Source organism: Marmota flaviventris, chromosome 10 (assembly GCF_047511675.1).
Source record: "Marmota flaviventris isolate mMarFla1 chromosome 10, mMarFla1.hap1, whole genome shotgun sequence".
Lineage (NCBI taxonomy): Eukaryota > Metazoa > Chordata > Mammalia > Rodentia > Sciuridae > Marmota > Marmota flaviventris.
The window spans coordinates 18,230,054-18,248,542 of record NC_092507.1 but is presented as its reverse complement, the minus strand read 5'-3'; the positions used below and the strand labels follow the sequence as shown (position 1 = coordinate 18,248,542).

At 61.4% G+C, this 18,489-nt stretch overlaps 1 protein-coding gene across 1 annotated transcript in view; it reads left to right on the top strand.

Moving 5' to 3' along the window:
* The first annotated feature begins 3,992 nt into the window (after positions 1-3,992).
* Positions 3,993-18,489, top strand: part of Runx3 (RUNX family transcription factor 3) — a 51,462-nt gene continuing 36,965 nt past the window's right edge. The window contains exon 1 of the mRNA XM_027936971.2: positions 3,993-4,459. Coding sequence (XP_027792772.1) covers positions 4,402-4,459 — 58 coding nt within the window. The 5' untranslated portion in view covers positions 3,993-4,401. The remainder of the gene's footprint in view (positions 4,460-18,489) is intronic.

Genomic DNA, 18,489 nt, shown 5'->3' with positions numbered 1-18,489 from the left:
GACGCGGTTTGGCGTGTGAGACCGCTGTTCCCAGAGCCTGTGGCCCAGGATGGCTGGAGACACTCGACGGGTGTCGCCCAAATGGGGGTCTTCAGTTCACCACCCCGGGCTCAGCCCGGGTGTCCTGGTCCCTGGTGGGCCCCACAGCCCTGCGGGCCTCATCCTCACCCCAGAGCAGGGGGCAGGTCTGCCTGGGCCGGAGACGTCTGGGTGTCTCCCTGCTGACCCCTGAAGTGAGGCTCCCCTGGCAGCTGGTGGCAGGGAGCCAAGGCCCTGCCCGCCCCGTCTTTGGGCCCCGCCCAGTGGCAGGATCGGAACCCCTGGGCCAGCGCTCACCTCACATCCAAACCTGAAAGGCCCGAGTTGATGGAATGCACCCTCCCCCAGGCTGAAACTCGGGGCTCATCCCTGGGATTCGTCTTATCCTCATCTGAAAAGCCATCAGGGTCCCCCCTGCTGCTGGGGGCACCCTGATGGGCTCAGGGGCTGCTGTCACAGTGAACTGTGACGTTCCTAATGGGGCCCTGCAGCCAGGGCTCATGATTGGCGACTCAATTCCCCGGGCCCAGTACCCAAGGTCAGGGTGAAAATACCCGTGTGCAGGCGGGTGAGGGGAGCGGGCTCATCACGGGTCCCAGGAGGAAGGGGCTCTCCCAGCGGCCCCCAGCCAGCTCCTGGGACTCACCTGCACGTCTCAGAGGGCGCTGGCCGCCACAGCCCGTCTGGGCTTCACCCTTTCTGCTCCCCCAGAGTCAGGTGTGTCTCCAGTGGAGTCTCCATGGTCACAGGATTTCCCTGCTATGAGGCCAATCCTGGGCCTGCCTGTCCTCGGGTCACCCGCGGGGAGAGGGACAATCCAGGTCTCTGCCCTTTGTGTCAGGTGACATCTCCAGAGTGGCCAAGTCACCCCTGTGGTCCCAGCAAATGCCAGCCGGGGCCGCCATGGTCCTGCTTCTGCTGGCGGGGCCCTCAGGAAACCACCGTCCTGGGTGCCTCTTCCCCCAGGTGGTGGTGGCTTCCTGCTGTGGCGATGGGGGCGCTCGGTGCTGGCTTTGCCCACCCCCCAGGGGCACAGGGGTCTCTGAGTCCCCGGCCTGGCTCCCGGGTTTCCTTGGCCGGACTCCACTCACGGTGGACGGCAGGAGACTATGATACCCAGCTGGAGTCTCTGTTTTTATGAGAATGAGGTTGAATATTTCAGAAAGACTAGGCAAAAGCAAGTTGCTAAAAATAAAAATAAGAATAATGATTAGGGTGAGTGGACGGTTGTAGAAGATTGGGGCATGTCCAAGCTGGACAGTAGAAAGAGACCTTGTGGGTGGACTTCTGCCAGAGAATGAGAGGAAAGCAACTCCATGCACAATTGTTAGATTTAAAAGCAAAATAAAAGGTTTAAGGTGGTATTTTCATGATTCCTATTTTTTTTATGATTCTCTCCTTCAATCTTTTTTTTTTATTATTATTAAACAGATCTAGCTTCTTTTTCCAGTGGAGAATAAAAATAAATCTGTCTGCCAACTGGATGCCAAGAGAACACACAATCAGGAGTCAAAGGAAAAAGAGCCTCCCACCCCCCCACCCCCCACCCCCCATGGAATTGAGCACCTACTGTGAGCCAAGTCTATGCACAATCATTTTCTCACCTAACTGTCTTTACAATTTGGGGAAGTGAGTCCTGCTATTGGCTCCATTTCACAGTCAAGGATTTCAGGACTTAGAAGACGAAAGCCTCTTGCCCACAATCTCAGCTCATTAGAACCAAAACGGGCTTCAGGTATGGTTGGTTCCAGCCCCCATGTTCTTTCTGCTTCCCCGGGCGGCTTCCTGGGGTTTGTTCAAAGTCTGGTACATGCCTATCAAGGGGCATGTGGAGATTGTTAGTTCCTCAGGTGCAAGGACCAAGCCTGACGCTGGAGCATCTGCTGCACTGTCCCCAGGACGCACTGCACACCTGAGTCAACACAGCACCCCTCCTCCACTCCTGCACCCGGACTCTGCTTCTGGGGAGGGAGAGCCCCTCAGGGAGGCCTAGAGCCTAGGGGGGCCCACCCATAGGTGCGGAAAAAACAGCGAAGCGTGTGGGGTGGTGCGTTAGAAACCAGAGGCGGTGTCAATGGAAACAGCCCCTGGCTGGGAACAAGGGACAGGTCCCACTGAGTCACCGGGTGAGTTTAGATGAGTCTGTTCCTCTAGGGGACTCGGTTTCCATTTCTCATAAATGGGGGGTCTTCCGGCTTTGTCACCCTGACCTATTCCACAGCACGCAGACTCCATACAGGATGCCCCCCCAGGCCCCCGGTGAGGATGCGTTGGGTGGGAACGGCCTCCCCGCTGCTGACCGTCGTGAGCTCACTCATCAGGGAACCCGACCGCCCCGGGGCCCAGCCAAGGAAACCAGCGTCTGCCGCATCCTTAGCCGGGGCCCGCCCTCCCACAGAGGGGTCCTCCCCGTTTTCCAGGAAAGAAGACTGAGTCCCAGAGAAGCCCAGGACGTGCCCTAGGCTCCAGCTCCGCTTCCACGGAGCCGGCACCGGACCCGATGGGGGCCTTGCTGTGAGCCTGCTCCCCGCTGCCCAGCTGGGGCTCTCGCGGGGACAGGAGGCTGGACTCCGTGTCTCCAGGGCAGGCCCCGAGGGTCCGTGTCCACTCACAGGTCACCCAGTGGGGACGGAAACCAGCCCCGGTGACCTGAGCAAGCCGATCCTCCTCCTGGACGTCGCCCCTTCTCCTTCTCGGCCTACAGGGGCCACTCTGAGTCCAAGGCTGGTGCTGGGACCCGGCCCCAAGCCTGGACTCCCTGGGAGAGGGTAGGGGTGGGGGCCAGACTGTGCAGGGACTTCCTGAGGTCTGGGGGCTTCGTTTAAAGGGTATTGGAGGGCACCACACTGGCTCCTTCCCCTGGGCCTCAGTGGTCTGCCCTGGGAAACGGGAAAGTAGAGTCTACAAAGGAGATGGAAGAGGCCACAGCCTCCCCAGCCTGACTTAGCTTCTGGGAACGTGGAAGTGGAGGGTTGAATCATCTCCTGGGTCCTTTGTATTTTCTAGTCCCCCTGGCCCTTAAATCCCCCAGGACATGACAAATTCAAAATGGGGCTGGCAAAGGGCCCCTCAGGTGGAGTAGCAGCATGTGCAAAGGCCCAGAGGCAGGGAGCTCTGAGCATCAGGCTGGAGCAGAGAACCCCGAGGAGAGGCCCAGGTGGGCCGGCTGGGCACAGGGCCGGAGTGACACACTCAGGCTAGACCCCAGCTCTGCGAGGGCCTCCTGGCATGATCATGTGGCCGGCTTTTTCCCAAGGAAGGCTGCCTCGGTGGGCAGGCTGCGGCCGCTTCATGTGTTTCCCATTCGTGTGGGATCCCAGCTCCCCTAAAACCCCCTCGAGTGCCACCCAGCCGCACACGTGGTACCGTCCCAGGCAGCAGGGCGTGAGGCGGCTTGGTGAGGAGCCCTCTGCCCGCTGGTGGACCCGGGCTCCTGGCGCCTGGTGAGAGGCCTGGGGCTGCCCTTAATTAAGAAGGAGCCTCCACACGGCGTCCAAACCGCGGCCCGACGCCCGCCCCAAGCTGCTTTCAGTTCTGTTTCTTGGGCCGCGTGCGGAGGCCGGTCCCACAAATAAAAACCATCACCTTTTTTTTTTTTCTTTCTTTAATTTTCTCTCTTTCTTTTCTTTTTCCAAAAAAAAAAAAAAAAAAAAAATACAGAGAGAGAGAGAGAGAGAGAGAGAGAGAGGGAGAGAGAGACAGCCACAAGATCTTCTAAGAGGCCTGACATCACGGCCCAGGTGACCGCGGCCCAGCCAATGGGCCCAGGCCGCGAGCTGGCCTCGGCATCCTGTAGGCTGAGGTTGGGTGACACGGCGAAGCCCGGGCCTCGACCACAGAACCACAAGGCCAGGCCCTCGCCGCCTCCGGGCCCTGCGCGGGAGCTGGTTGGCTCCTGGTGGTCCCCACCCCCGGCCGCCTGCAGCCCTGCTCGGTGGCCGGGAGGCCAGCCTCATTCATTCATTCCGGGCCACCGGGCCTGGCCGGCTGCTGCAGCCCGGCCTCCACCGGCCGCCGTCTAATGACCCAGGCTGCGTGCGCCGCGCTGCTGAGTCTGTGGCCAGACATTCCTGTGGGACCGGGAATCCGAGTTCTTGGGTACAAACAGCAACTTACTTTCCTCGGGGACTTTCTTCACCCTCCCGCGCAGGCTCGGGCTCTTTCCTTTTTTCTTTTTTGAGCAGCGGGGGGGACACAGCCAAGAAAACCCCAAACAAACAAAGAGCCCCCCCGCCCCCCCTTTTATTTTCAAAAGTAGCTAGAAAAAAAATTAAAACAAACAAACCAGAAAACGAGGACAGCTAACCAGGCGGCCCCAGCCCAGCCCCCCAGGGCTGGCCTCTGTCCCCTGCGGACCGCGGCATGGCGTCCAACAGCATCTTCGACTCCTTCCCGACCTACTCGCCCACCTTCGTCCGCGGTGAGTAACCACGGCCCAGGCTCCCTGTCCTGGGCCAGTCCTGGCGGGTGGGGAGCTGCGGCCCCAGTTGCATCCCTCCACCAACAGACCTGCTGTCCCTCGAGGGCCAGGTTGTCTACCTGAGTCCCCTGGCCTCCCGCAGCCCAAGGGCAAGATGGGCTGCTGGCCCCCATGGTCCCTTGGCTGTGGGACCTCCCCCTTCAGCAGGTGGGGACACTGTGCAGCAAGGAGTGCCGCATGACCTCCAGGGCCAGGCCCAGAGGGTCTGGGGTGGGGAGGACCAGGGGGAGTATCCATGGCCCTTGCCCCCCCCCCCCACTCACGGGCTCCAGGCCCTGCTGTCCCAGCCCCTGGCCCGCCAGAGCTTGGACCTGCCACCAGATGTGGGCTGGCCGGCTCAGAGGACAGCCGAGGAGGCCGGTGAGGGTGAGGCTGAGCCTCCTCTCCGGGAGGACCAGGCCACGGGCTTTTGGGAGAACTTGTCCTGCCCAGGGCCACGCCGAAGCTGCGTCTGCAGAGCGGGGGGAAGGTCTCGGGAGGTGGCGGACTTGGTCGCGGTGGAGAAGAAAGTGTTTCTGGGGTGGTTTTTGCCTCTATTCATGACCCGGAGGGTCCCAGAGCTCTGGGCTGTGTTCCGCAGCAAGGATGGGAGTCCAGGATGCCCCCTGGAGCCGCTGACTGGGGTCCAGACTCCCAGGGGGGTTCCCTGCCTGTGTCTGGTCCTTAGGGCAGTCGTGCGACCCTTGGGCACTGTTCCTCCCCAGCACGAGCCCAGATGAGGGGATGGCCCTGAGACTGGGGGTCTAGAGCCTCTCAGCTTGAGTCCCAGGGACCAGTGGCTTCCTTGCTGAGTGACCGTATGCAAGTTACCTGACTTCCCTGTGACCCCAACAGTGTCCCCTGGGATTCTGACATTCTGATCGTCTGAGGTGAGGGAGGGCTGTGGTTGGGGCTGTGCCGCCGCCGCGTTATTTAAGGGACCCGTGTCTTCCAGTACAGGATGGCTGAGGGGGACCGACGGTCAGGGTTTGGGGGTCTCACCGCCTTTCCTGAGCCGAGGTGGTCAGCCCAGGTCAGCCGGGCCGCCCGCCCTTCTCTCCTGCCTGGCTGCTGGCTGACCAGAGCAACTCAGGGCCGGTCCTGGGGCAGCCGGCTCTGGGGCCAGGGACACAGTTGGGTGCTTGGCGACGAGCTTCAGCTGAGGCGCTTCCCTGCTGGGGCTGAGGCTCAGAGGGGGTCCCCAGGGCTGATGGAGGGGTGGGGGACATGGGCCCTCGGATCTGTGGCGGCGGGGTGGGGGGGCACTCCCGCCAAACCCTGCTGTGGCTGGTGACAGGCAGCAGCAGCCCCGCGGCCCTGGGCTCCTTCCTCCCTGGGCTGCTGTTATAACACTCCCTTTGTAGTCCTCGGAGCTAATTAAAGGCAGCTCTGTGGCAAGAAAATAAGAGTTTATAAAAACCATTTGCCGGGGCTTTGTGATCTGTGCTTCTCCCTCCGCGAACAAGATGGAGAAACGCAGGGTTTAAGACAAAGGGACCTCGGGAGACAGGGCTTTGGAGCTGGCCCCGGGTCCTCTCCTGATGAGCCCAGGAGGTGGCCGCTCACAGCCCAAGGGCAAAGGGAGGGGACAGCTGGAGGCTCTGGCCCAGAGTGTGCCCAGGACATGAAGCCCCTGGCAGAGCAGGCCGATCCTGGACAACAGGGCGCAGAAGGTGCCCCCGAGGCTGTGGTCCAGGGCGAGGCCCCGGGGCCGGGGCTGACCCTCGGTGAAGCTCCTTCCATGCGGCTCTGGCCCTCTGCCTACATCACGCTCTCTCAGGGGTCTGTGTCCCACACGCTGTCCCTAAGGCTCACAGGGCCGCAGGTGCCAATTCTGTCCCCCACGTGCTCCAGCCTTGGGTCCCCTCTTCAGGGCTCTGACCCTACATGGCCCACGCAGGGCCCCCCACCTGTTTGGAGCGACCAACCTCTCGGGAGTGTCAGGAAGCCTGGAGGCTCCAAAACCAAGTCCAAGCAACCCCGAGAACACTGCCCTGGAGAGGCGGGCTGGTGGGTGGTGACCCTGCACTGCTTTAGGGACTCACTGAGTGGCAAGGCCATGGTGCCACAGCGATAAGCAAGAACAGTGTTGTAGGATGATCTGTGACGACCCGTTGAGGTCGAAAAACACCTGTGACTTCCACTGGTGACGCGGTCACGGTGAAAGATGCTGCGTTTCATTTAGAGGTGGCCCAAGTTCACGGACCCCTGAGCCCTACACAGGTCAAGAGCTGCGGGTCTCACCATCGTACACGGGGATGCTGCCGTCCAGGGGTCTTAATGGAGGGGAAAGGGCTCTGCTTGTCCTCCTCTTCCTCCTTCCTGCCGCCTCCAAAGGCTGCACTACCCCAGGCCCTGGGCAAGGTGTCAGGAGCCACCGTGTCACCACCCCTGGAGAGCTTTTAAACATTGCACTTCTGGTTCTCAGCTCAGACTGTGGAAACAGAACTTCTTGGGTTTGGGTCTGGGTAAGTCCCCCAAAGAGGTTCCCATGTGCAGCTCAGGCAAGCTCGGGGACAGCTCCTCCTCCTGGCTCTGCCCCGCTGTGCTGGGTGACATCTCTGGGTCCAAGGGGAGGAGTGGGCTTATTGGCTGTTTCCCAAGGTGGCCCAGCCTCTGTGGGATGCTCTACCTTGCCATCCACCTCTAGAGGGGGTCCCCAGCACGGTCACAGAGCTCCAGCTTCCCCAGAGACCCCACTGGCCAGAGTGCGACTGACTCTGTCTTAGTTTCCTGTGGCAAAGGCCGGCTGGAGGTGAAGCATCCTATCTCGCCTCGTCCCTGCTGTGGGCATCGGGCACAACTGGTGACAGGAGGCCTCCTGAGATGGGGAAGAGCCACAGCCACCTGGAGGCTCAGGCTGAGGGGCCACCTCCCGTCGGCACCCAGCTCCGAGGCTTCTCTGCCGAGTACGAGCAGGGCCTCTGCCCGGCTCCCGGCTCTGGGGAGGAAGGAGGTTTGGGAGGAAGGTGGAGAGTCTTTGGGGGGTCCCTGCCCTGCCCAGGGCGAGGCCAGAGCCTCACCCTAAGGGCTGCACACAGATGGTGGCCTGTGTCCCTGAGACGGAAGACAGGGGAGGGTGACAGGTCCCCAGAAGCCTCTCAGGCAGGACAAGGGGTATTTACCCCTCCTACCTGACAAATAGGAGGGGACCTAATGACTGTCACATTCTGGGTCCCTTTCTGGGCCTCGGTTTCCCCATCTGACAACTCAGGCAGTGGCCCTGAAGACCCTGGGGTACACCCAGCTTAGGAGGGGCCAGCAGCTTCCTGAGCCCCCCCATGGCCAGGTCCCCGTCAGCACCTCTGAACCACACCCCGCAGGCAGAAGCTCTCTCCTGAGGACACGAGGGGGTCCCCTCCAGGGAGGGAAGGGACCTAAACCATCCCGTGTGGCATCCAGGGCCCCTGGAGAGGGCGGAAGTTCCACTCATTGACTCAGGTCCTCGCCACTCAAGTCCTGCCTCTGCCCTCCCTCGCTCACCTGGGCAGGTGTCTGTGCCTCAGTTTCCCCATCTGAAAGGGGTGACGATGGCCGCAACCCCATGGGCTGTAGGGACCACTGTGCCTGGAGCACCAGGCCCAGGGTCCTTGCTCAGAGCATGCTTTTGCTCCCTCCCCTACCTGCCTGGGCTGAGCTCTGCTCAGGGACCCTGGGCCAGGCTCTCCATCCTAGGAGCTCGCCGTCTGGTGGGACAAGGGACGGGCCCACAGAAAAGTGCACCAGGGGGAAGACCCGGGGTCTGTGAGCTCAGATAGAGCCCCTGACCCCGGCCTCGGGGAAGGAGAGGGCAAGTCCCCCGAGTCCTGCAGGTGAGGAGGTGACCAGGAGGAGAGGCTCAGCCCAGGCAGAAGGAGTAGCCCGGCGGCGGGTGCAGAAGGCAGGCAGGAGGGTCCTGGGCGCCTCGGGTGGCTGCAGGGCCGTGCAGGGCGGGGAGGGCCGGAGGGCCAGCTGCAGGCCTGAGCGGGGCCTCTCCGGTGTGGCCGTGGGCCTCTCTTTAGAGATGGGGTTGGCCAGCAACTCTGCCCCAGAGACGCCCGGGAGAGATGGAGACTGGACCTGTGTGGGGGCAGCGGGTGGACGAAATGGCCCCGGGCACGTCTAGCCAGGACAGGGCTAGCCGGTGACTCAGAAGCCACCGGACAGGAAGGAAGCTGCTTGGGCCAGTGAGATCAGTGCCGTGTCCTGTCCTGAACCCCAGGCAGTAGCCCACAGTGGGGGACTCTCCAGGGTTTAGCTGCAAGTCCCCGAACCCCAGGCAGCCTGGAAGGTTGTTCACCCCAAGTATATCTGCTGTGGAGCCTCCTCCGCCCCCCAGCGCCCTCAGGATGGACAGGCTGACCGCAGCCATTCCGTACCTGCTGCAGGGCCTGCCTGGCGCCACGTCTGCCGGGCCTCTTTGATGGCGGCTCCTGAGGCCACCCGGCACACGCCATCTCCCCAGACCACCCTGCCTGTCCAAAGTGCCCCCCAGGCTGGAAGGGCACTCCTAGGAGCCCCCCACTGCCCACAGGCCGGTCATGAGCCGGGCCCCACACAGTGGGACTGTGTGTCCAGGCCTCGCCCGTGCCCATGACAGCCAGCGGCAGCCCCATCGGCCCTGCTGGTCACATAGAGGGCCCATTGACACCCGGGCCTTGAGCTGGCCGCACCAAAGCCGAGCTTGCTGGTTACCTGTGGGGGAGGGGGTTGGGACACAGATGCCCCTGAGCAGCAGGGCTTGAAACCTGACCTTCCAGAACATTCTTGGAGGCTGGAAGGGAACAATGACTAGAGGGAACCCTGGCTTCAGAGCCAGTCCAGGCTCCTGAGAGGCAGGGAGGCAGGCCGGCCTCAAGGTGCAGTGGGGCAGCTGAAATCCGGGCCTTGCATCTCCTGGGGACTCCTCACCTGCAGGCCCTCCACTGAATCCACCACCAGTGTGTCCAGGGGTGGCCGGGAGTCCTCCCGATCTTCCATGCTCAGCTCAAACAGCCCCTCTGCCAGGAGTCTCCCCAGGCCACCTGCAGCCACCAGGGAGCTCTGTCCTCAAAGCTTGGTCTCAAGGCCAGCCTCAAGGCTCAGCCCAGACACTAGGGGGGAAGGGCTGAGTGGATTTGCAGCCTGGGCCTCCCAGGACTGGTCTTGAAGCAGCGCCCCCTGAAGGAGGCCCCTGGGGTGACAGGGCAGGGGTGCAATGGTGGAAAGACTCTGGTCTTGAGAAGGCACAGGAGCCCATCCAGGGGACTGTCGGAGCTGGGAGGCAGAGGGAGCCCCTTCCCCGTTTCACAGACAGGGAACCTGGGGTCCAGGAGGGGTGTGGTCTATGGAAGACCCATCAGGCAACAGGACAGCCACTTCTCGCAGCCACCAAGGACCCGCCACCCACCTTCCCTGTTGTTTAGGGGTCAGACAGACTCGGGTCCAAGCTGCTCAGTAGCAAGTAGACCCGACCTGCTAATTAGACCCTTTGCTCTCAATTTCCTCCTCCATAAAACAGGGCTAGTGACACTGGCCACAGAGGGTGGTGGCACAGAGTGGATGGCCCCGCCTTGAGCCCCACCTGCCTTGTCTGGCCTGTCGAGCCTCAGTCAGCACAGGCCACCTCCTGATGGCTTGGGCCCCTCTCTCCAACGCTGGCTCCGGGCTTTCCCCACTAGACAGAGCTGAGCAGGGGACCTGGAGACGGTCAGGCCCTGTGACAAGGGCTCCCAGGGGTGAAGGTGGAGAAGAGGGTGCTCTGTGGTGAGGAGGTGGCATGAAATACAACATAAAAGGCCAGGCTGCCTTTCCTCGCTGTGTGGCCTTGGGAGATGCACCTCTCCTCTCTGTGCTCTGTTTTCTCATCTGTAAAATGGACATAACTCACAGAACCCACTGGAGGCTCGTTGGGTGGACTCGATGAGATCATTCATACAGAGCGGGGGCCGCGTCCAGGCTCCATGGACGCCAGAGATCATTGCTGCTCAGTATCCTTCCTTCCCTTGTGGGGAAAAAAGTCTCTCTGACTCTGAGCTGAGACGGGGAGGTGATAGAGCTGCCCTCACCGTCCCCTCTGGGAGCCCTGACCCTTTCCCCCAGATCTTGGGGGTCCTCTGGTCCTTGGAGCAGGGGCAGGCTCCCGGGTGACATGTGGCTTCTCTCGCTAATGAATGGAGGGAAGGAAGAAGAAAGCGGTGAGTGACGGAAGGACATAAAGGCCACCGGCTGGTCAGCCCGGGCGGCCAGCCCCCCACTTCCCCTCGCTGTCTGGTTTTTCTTTGAAACGCCTGCCTGGACCAGCCCGGGGCCTCCCGGCCAATCGGGGCCGCGGCTCAGGGTTTAGGTTCCTCTTTGGGGTTTTCTTTCAAGTCTGGGAAAAGGGTTTTTGGCAAAAGCTTCAGACTTACGTGTGGGTGGGAAGGCGGCGCGGGGAGCTGCCATGTGCGGGGAGGCCACCGCAGCCCCCCAGGTGCCCTTCCCCGTGGGACTTGGTGACTGAGATCCCCTGTGAGCACCGGGCCCTGCAGGGTGAGGCCCTGCCCATCCGGGCTCCGGTCAAGGCAGGTCCCCTGCCGTCAGGGCCACCTGTGTGGCCACATCCTCGGGGCTGGGCTCAGCTGGGCTCAGGAGGGAAATGGGGAAGGGAGCTCAGGGGGGAGGAGGCGAAATGAAAGCCGGGGAGGTTGGGAGGGGGGCCATTTTGGGCATGCCCCTGTCTCCAAGCTCAACTCACCTGGGTGCCCGTGGCCGAGGACAGTCCACAGCCCCTACACCTGTCCGTCCTCAGGACTTGCCCCTCGGGGAGCCTGAGCCTGCCCAGCCACCTCCGCAGGACACGGGGGATCTGTGAGGCGTCACCTGTGACCACAGCACCCTGGCATCCTGGGAAGAGGCACCTGGACAGGTGGAGGAGAGAGTGCAAGGGAGGTGGGTAGGGGTCCCGTGGGAAGCCCAGCCCTGCACCCTGAGTCCCCACCCAGGGGCCAGGGCCCTTCCCAAGGGGCGAAGGAAGCCACCTCTGAGAACGAGGTCACCTTAGGAGCCTGGACAGACCACAGTCAGTCCGTGCTGTAGGGTGCGACTGCGCAGGGGAGTGTGATTTGAAACTCTTGGCGACTGTGTGTTTTCCAGGCCCTGAAACACTGACTACGTAGGACTTATAGATTTAGGAGGGAAACGCTTTTTTATTTTTTCCAAAGAAAGAGGAAGAGGCGGCCCCACCCTCCCAGGATTAGGGCGCCAGTTCCCCCCATCCAGGGCTCCAGGCCCCTGGCCGCCCTCCGCTCAGAGCCCCTCCGGCTTCTCCCCAGCTGCTGGGGCTGCTGCTTTCTTCCTGGGCTGGGCAGAGCCATGCATACAGCAGGTGCTCAGGACATGCTTGTGGCCTGAGGTGAGGTCCCTAGAGTCTGGAGGTGAGTCCCTGAAGAGGCTGTTCCCTCGGAGTCTCATATCCTCAGTGGCTGGGTGACGTGACGAATCATTCATTGGACATTTATTGCGTATCTACTGCATACACGAGCACTGAGCTGGCCCTGGGCATGCAGGAGTGAGCACGCCGGGTGGACACGCTAGCCACATGTGCACAGAGGGCATCTCTGGGAAGCCCCCCTCCAGTTGGCCAGCGCTGTAGCTGGGGAAACTGAGGCCCGGAGAAGAGGCGTCCCTGTCAGGTCTTGCGGTCGGGCAGTTCCAGACATGCTCTCAGCTCCACGGTCCCTGGGGTTCAACCCAGACCCCCTTGAGGTCACCCCACCTCTGCAGACCCTCAGCCTCCTGGGGCGTCTATAACGCTCCCCTCTACCCACCCAGTCCTCATCGTAGCTCAGGGTGGGCACCACCACCCTCACTGTGGAGACGAAAACGCAAACAGACCCGGGGAGGCGGTGCAGCCTGCTCACGTACATTTCAGAAGAGAAAAGGAAATGAGAAAGGGAGAGGGAACCACATTTGTCGATGACTTCCTGTGCACTTGGCCTCGGGGTGGCTCCTTTGCAAGTGCATCTCATTGTGCTCAGTCCCCACCCTCTGTGCGGTAGCTGTCATTGTTCATATGGTCCCATTCCACAGGCTGGGAAACTGAGGCCCCCGGCAAAGGCCACACGGCTAGTAACTGGCCAGGCCCAGATTCATGCCAGGGTGTGTCTGACGTCAAAGTCAGCCCGCCAGACTGTCCTGGAAGATGCCGCCTCTTCCTTAGGGCCCAGTCACATCACCTCCGTGAAGCCCACCCTGATGGCCCCAGGCGAGGGGACATGTTCCTCCTCTTTAACCACAGAACCTCCAGGCCCTGCCCAAAAACTTCGAGAAGGCTTCTTAGAAAGGGCATGCCCAGGGCCACGCTCTGAAGTAGACCAGGCCGCCGTTCCGCCCACCCGCAGCACGTCCACGTGCGAGCAGCGCCCACAGAGCTCTCCGGCACCAGCCCTATTCTCACTACTCCCTACACACACAGCCTTCCTCCCCGCTTCCTTCTTTTGACCCGTGCAGGCTTCCATCCTTCCTGAGGCCACAATGTAAACAACAAGAACAACAAATTAAGGCCTTGGCCAGGACCATGCCCTGCAGATTCTAGAACCAGGAAGAACATGAGGGGAAACGCGAATCCAACCACCAACGCCACCCCGGGGCACTCCATGTTGTCGAACACCTAAGGGAATCCAGGGGACTTAAAAATAGACTCGGTGATCTCGATAGCCAGAGAAAGCCGCTGCTGTTGGGTGTGTTTCCTTCTGGGCTATTTTTCTCTTGCATCTTGAGAAAAGATGTTTCTATGAGGTGGCTTCCCCCCCGTGGGAGGCCAGACGGAAATACGACCAAGAACATTATTAAGAATATCAATTAGGGCTGGGGACACAGCTCAGTGGTGGAGCACTTGCCCAGCCTGACGAGGCCCAGGTTCAATCCCCAGCACCAGAAGGAGAAGGAGGAGGAGAAGATGTCAATCAATGTTTTATTTATGTGTCAGGATACAGCCAGGAAGAATCTAGAACAGTAGTGTCTGAAAGGGCTTCCCACCATGGTGGAAGCAGGAAATGAATTTTTGATCTTCCTTCATTTAAGCCTCGGACCCTCCAGGAAAAGAAAGCTTTGGGTATCATAGGAGTGGGTCAGAAGGGAAGATGGATCCTGTCAGCATGGGGCCTGGTTTTCCCTTTCCTCTCGGTGGACAGGAGAAGGAAGGTGACGTTCAGAACCAGAAGCCGTGACCTGCCACTGGTCGGCTGCATGGCCACTTACCTCCCTGGGCCTCCACTTCTCATGGCCGGCCTCCTGGGCTGCTTGGGGAATGAATGAGACAGTGAAGCGGAGACCACGAGGCCCAGGTCAGCCACGGGTGCTCACTGCTGCAGGGGCTTCTGCAGAGACGGGAGGCTCTTCGCCGTGAGCAGCTGTCCCCCACAGACCTTGCTCCCGTCTGCCGTCTCCTAGAGACAGGGAGCCAGGGTGGCATCTCCCAGTGTGTGTCCAGCAGAGACAAGCAGGGCTCAGAGCCTTTGATATGCTAGGAAGGCTTCACCCCACCCCAGACCATTTAGAGATAAGCTGTTCTAGGGGATACCGTAAATCTGCCTGAGGCCAGGAAATTATCTTTTCAAGGACCCAGGAAATTGTGTGAGACTTAAAAGGAAAATTTCCCGGATCCTAAATATATTTAAAAAAAAAAAAAAGGAAAGTACAAAATTGGAACTAAGAAATGAATAATTAACTGTGTGGAAAATAGAAATCATGATGACTCAACTCTTAAATAGTTACACCGTTAGCTGCAAACATTTACGCAGCTCTTACTGTATGCCAGGCCATGTCTGAGTGCTTTCCATGTCTGCATATTTCATCCTCACAGTGTGTAAGACAAATGCTATGATGAAGCTCATCTATAAATGAGGAAACAGGCCCAGAGAGTTTGTGACACCTGCCTAATATCACCCAGCTGGGGCCAAACCCAGACAGCCTGCATCCGGAGCTGTGCCTCCCCACAGCATGGCAGCTCTGAGTTAACTCAGGTTTCTCCACATCGAGGAACATCTGTCAGCTCCTGGGGGCCCTCTTCCTGGGAACAGCTGGTGGCTTCCATGAACTGGGGTCCTGTGTCCTCTAGCCACATCCAGAAAGGCTGGGGGGACATGGAGTGGGGAGACCCTGGGGGACCCGCAGAGCCGGCTAGCACGGCTAGCCCCAGGTCCACCCCGACAGCGCCCGCCTGCGGCTCTGCTCCAAGTGAGAGGAGTCCAGGCCCGGCAGGAGGAGGAGGCCACAGCATGAGGACATGGGGGCGTGGGAGCTGTCCAGTGGCCACGCTGTGGCCTGATGGGCTCAGCCATGCCGACCCTCCAGGGGTGGCCTGTGCCTGAGCCAAGAAGGGCGCCCGGCTTCTAGGTTCACGTGCAGCTGAGCCAGGCCCCAGGCCATCCCTGTGTCCCTGGGTGACCTGGCCCGAGGCTGGCAGGCAGGCTTCTGCTGCCCTCCCTGCTCTGCCCACGGGGGTAATGGGCCTGGAGAGCTGAGCGCTGGACACACGGTGGCAAATCAAAAGCTTCTGAAACCCCTGGTGAGCGAGTGAGGCCAGTGACCAGGTCACGGTCAGCAACAATCCCGACCCGGAACCAAGCTGTGGCCATGGTTGGGTCTTGGCGTGTGGTCATTTGTGGGCCCAGACTGAGGCTTCATCCATCCGGAGCTCCCCTGGAGGAGTGAACCCCTGGGGCCTTGGCCAGGACCAAGAGTCCAGCCCGGGGCCCTTCAGCAAGCCCGCCGGCCCTGGATTCGAATCTCGACCTCCACCTCCGCTGGAGGGAAGTCCTGGCCCTCCTGTGACCCATGTTCTCCCTCTGTACGAGGGGAGGACCCAGCGGCCACCTCTCAGGCCACTGGAGAACTGACCCAGGCCTTTGAAAGGGGCTGCCAAGCGCCCCGGGCCGGGTCGACCTTTTTGCCACCAGAGGACCGGCAGCCCCCGCTCCTCCTCGAGAGGACCTCGGCCCGTGGGGGGATTTCGGGCCTGAACAACTTTTACTGTCCTTCTGAATTTTCAAGTGTTTTCCTTGTGATTTGTATCTGGGACCATGGGGGGGTCCATTCATGTCCTTATCCACACTATTGTCTAAACACACAATAAATAAGGAGAGGCTCCGCTCAGGCCTCCCCCAGGCGCCTGACTGCCCCGAGGCCCAGACAGTACAGGGGCCCTGCAGCCGCCATGACACACCCCTGCTCCGCACAGCTCCCTCCCCCAGCGCACCCTCCCTCCACCCCGTCCCCACCAGGTTGCCCACGCCAGCCCCAGCTGGGGACGCCTTGGCTAGAGCCCAGCCCACCCGGTGCATGCGGGATCACCCACACTGGGCCAGGCCACCCCGAGGCCATTCCCCCTGCTCTAGGCCCTGCCTTTTCAGGAACCTCCCTGGGGGACAAGGGACACCTGGTGGTGTGGCCCGAGACATGCTGCAGGGAGAGGCCGCCTGGCCCCCACCCAGACAGGTCCCTGCTTCTCTGGCCAGGAAATCCTCCCTTTTCCTGGGGGCCCCAGACACCTGCCGCTGGCCCCTGTCCACAGGCTGATGCGACAGTGGGGGGGCGGCCGGGAGGCCGTCCTGGCCGGACCTCCCTCAAACGGGGCCTCCGGCTGCAAGGGGGGCTCTGTGGGAGCCTCTGGGGCCCGGGCAGCTCCGGTGAGTCCACACAGTTCCCTGCTGGTGGGGGAAGAAGATGCAAATAGGGAGGGTCCCCAGGGCCCTGGGTCAACCCCTGGTCTCATTTCTGGCCTCTTCTTCCTGTGGGGTTGGTTAAAAAATAGCCTGTCACCCACCAGCGCTGGGGGGCCGCCTCCATCTGGGCCAGTCAGCCCCTCCCAGCCCGGCCTGGGACCCAGACTCGCCTGGTCCAGCCCCTGAGGACCAGGCCGGCTGCCTGCGGTGAGGGGCATCTGGCGAAGGTCCTTCTCCCTTTGACTCAGCACCGGGGGCTCCCCGCTCAGAGCAGCTGGGCTGAACCCCGCTCTCACACGGCGCAGGTGAAGGAGGTAAGGGCTGCGACCTTCCGGGCCACCGCAGAGCCAGGATCTGGCTGCCGGCTTAGGCCCAAGCCTGTCCTGGCCTCCTGGTGAGGCCTGGGCCACCCGCCCAGTGGTGGACAGCAGGTGTCATGGGGCAGCATCTCTGCACCCCGGTTCTCAGGCCCAGGATTCACGGTTCCCTGGGGGCAGTAGAGGCCATATCCGGGGTGACCCCATGATGTCGGAGTCAGCCTCATTCAGGACTCAGACTTGGGTGAGTCCAAGATCCTCTGGAACCTGCCCAGGACATGCAGTACCTCAGACCCTCAGTATCTTCTTCCATGAGGTGGGAGACCCCATCCTTCCCTCTGGGGGTTACTGCGAGGGACACACAGATGCCCAGGGCCTGGCACCCACTGAGCCCAGTCAATGATCCACGGACAGCACGATGTCTCACGGCCCTGAGGCCACAAGCGCCCTCAGATAGTGGTGACCTCCTTGGCGGGTTCGGCTGAGACTGCGCGTTTGACAGGAAACAGGGAGCTGAGCCCAGAACAGAGCCCGCGCGGCTGCGTAATGGTGTCTTGGCCTTGGATGGGCAGTGGCCGGCTCCCCTCTGGGGTCCTCGCTTCCTGCCACGCCGGGCGTCCAGGCTGCTGGCGGGAGGGGGCTGGAGAGCCAGCAGCAGCGGGGTGACCGGCACGTCCAGAGCCTGACGGTGGCCACCCTGACATCTGCGGCACCAGTCCCTGGGTTGTCCTAAGGGAGGAATGAGGAACAGGCTAAGGCGCCATACAGGGGCGTCCCTGCAGAGTGACAGAAATCCACAAACACCCGACAGCAGACTCGAGGGAACACTAGGGTGGTCCAGCCTGGGGGCCCCTCCGTGCCCCAGCCCAGTCCCCCGTGCCCACTCAGCTGCCATCGGGAAGGGGACCCCGTGACATGGGGATCTCACATGTGAGCAGGTTCAGAGTGGCCTGTGCATGTGTTCCAACGCCACAGAAGACGGGGAAGGACAGGAGGGGGCGACGGGGAGGAGGAGCTGACCCCACGCGTCACAGTTCACCGGGGGCTCGGTGCCGGATCCCTGCCATTATTCTGGGTGGCAGGATCCTGGGTGGTTTTCATTTTCTTCCTCCTAATTTTATTATTCTCCAATTTTTCTTTAATGAGTCTGTATTATTTTCATACTCAGAAAAATATGTGTTTTGTTTTAAGAGATGAGGGGATTAGGGCCCCCGCTTCCCTTTTCAAGGACTCGAACGCTCAGGACCAAGCGCAAGAGACGCGTCCAGGGCGCGGCCGGCGGCGGGCCCACGCGCACTCTTGGCTCATCTTGAAACGCTCGGGACCCTCCCCACCCCACCCCAGGCTCGGCTCTAAGTTCCATGGCCAAAGGGACAGAGAGTGACCCACGTCTGTCCTCAGGGAAGTCACAGTCTGGGGGAGAGAAGGACGCAACAGCCAGTCCCTACCGTCCATAGGGACAAGGAGTCACGGGGCGCGAGCGCGGAGCTCTGGGGGGGTCAGAGATGGTCTCACAAAAGGGGGATGAGGATAGGGCTTTGGTGTAGGAGCAGGAGTTTGGCGGTCACCGAATGGGGGAGCTGTACCCAGAAAGACACCCTGGGCCGTGAGGAAGGGGGGGGGGCGGGGAGGGGGGAGAAGGCGGGACTGGAGCGGCCGTGAACCTGGTTCTTGAGGGTTTAGAACGGGCTCCGCCATTCCGTGGCGTGGGACTCCGAGCAAGTGACGACACCTCGTGTCAAAAATGGACGCATGACCTCATGGGGTCACTGCCTGAACTGTGCTTTCGTCGCTGGCTGTGGTTGACGCTTGTGTCCCATCAGCTTCCCGGAAGGCAGAGAGGCGTCCAGCTGGGGGGGAGGGCTGGTGCCCGTGTACTGACCTGTCACTCGGGTGTCTGCTGGGCTCCCAGCATGTGCCCGGGATGTGTCCCGCGGCCCGGGGGGAAGCTGCCGGACCACGTGCAGGACACCCCAGTTATCTGAGTTGTCTCGGGACGACTTTATCCTGA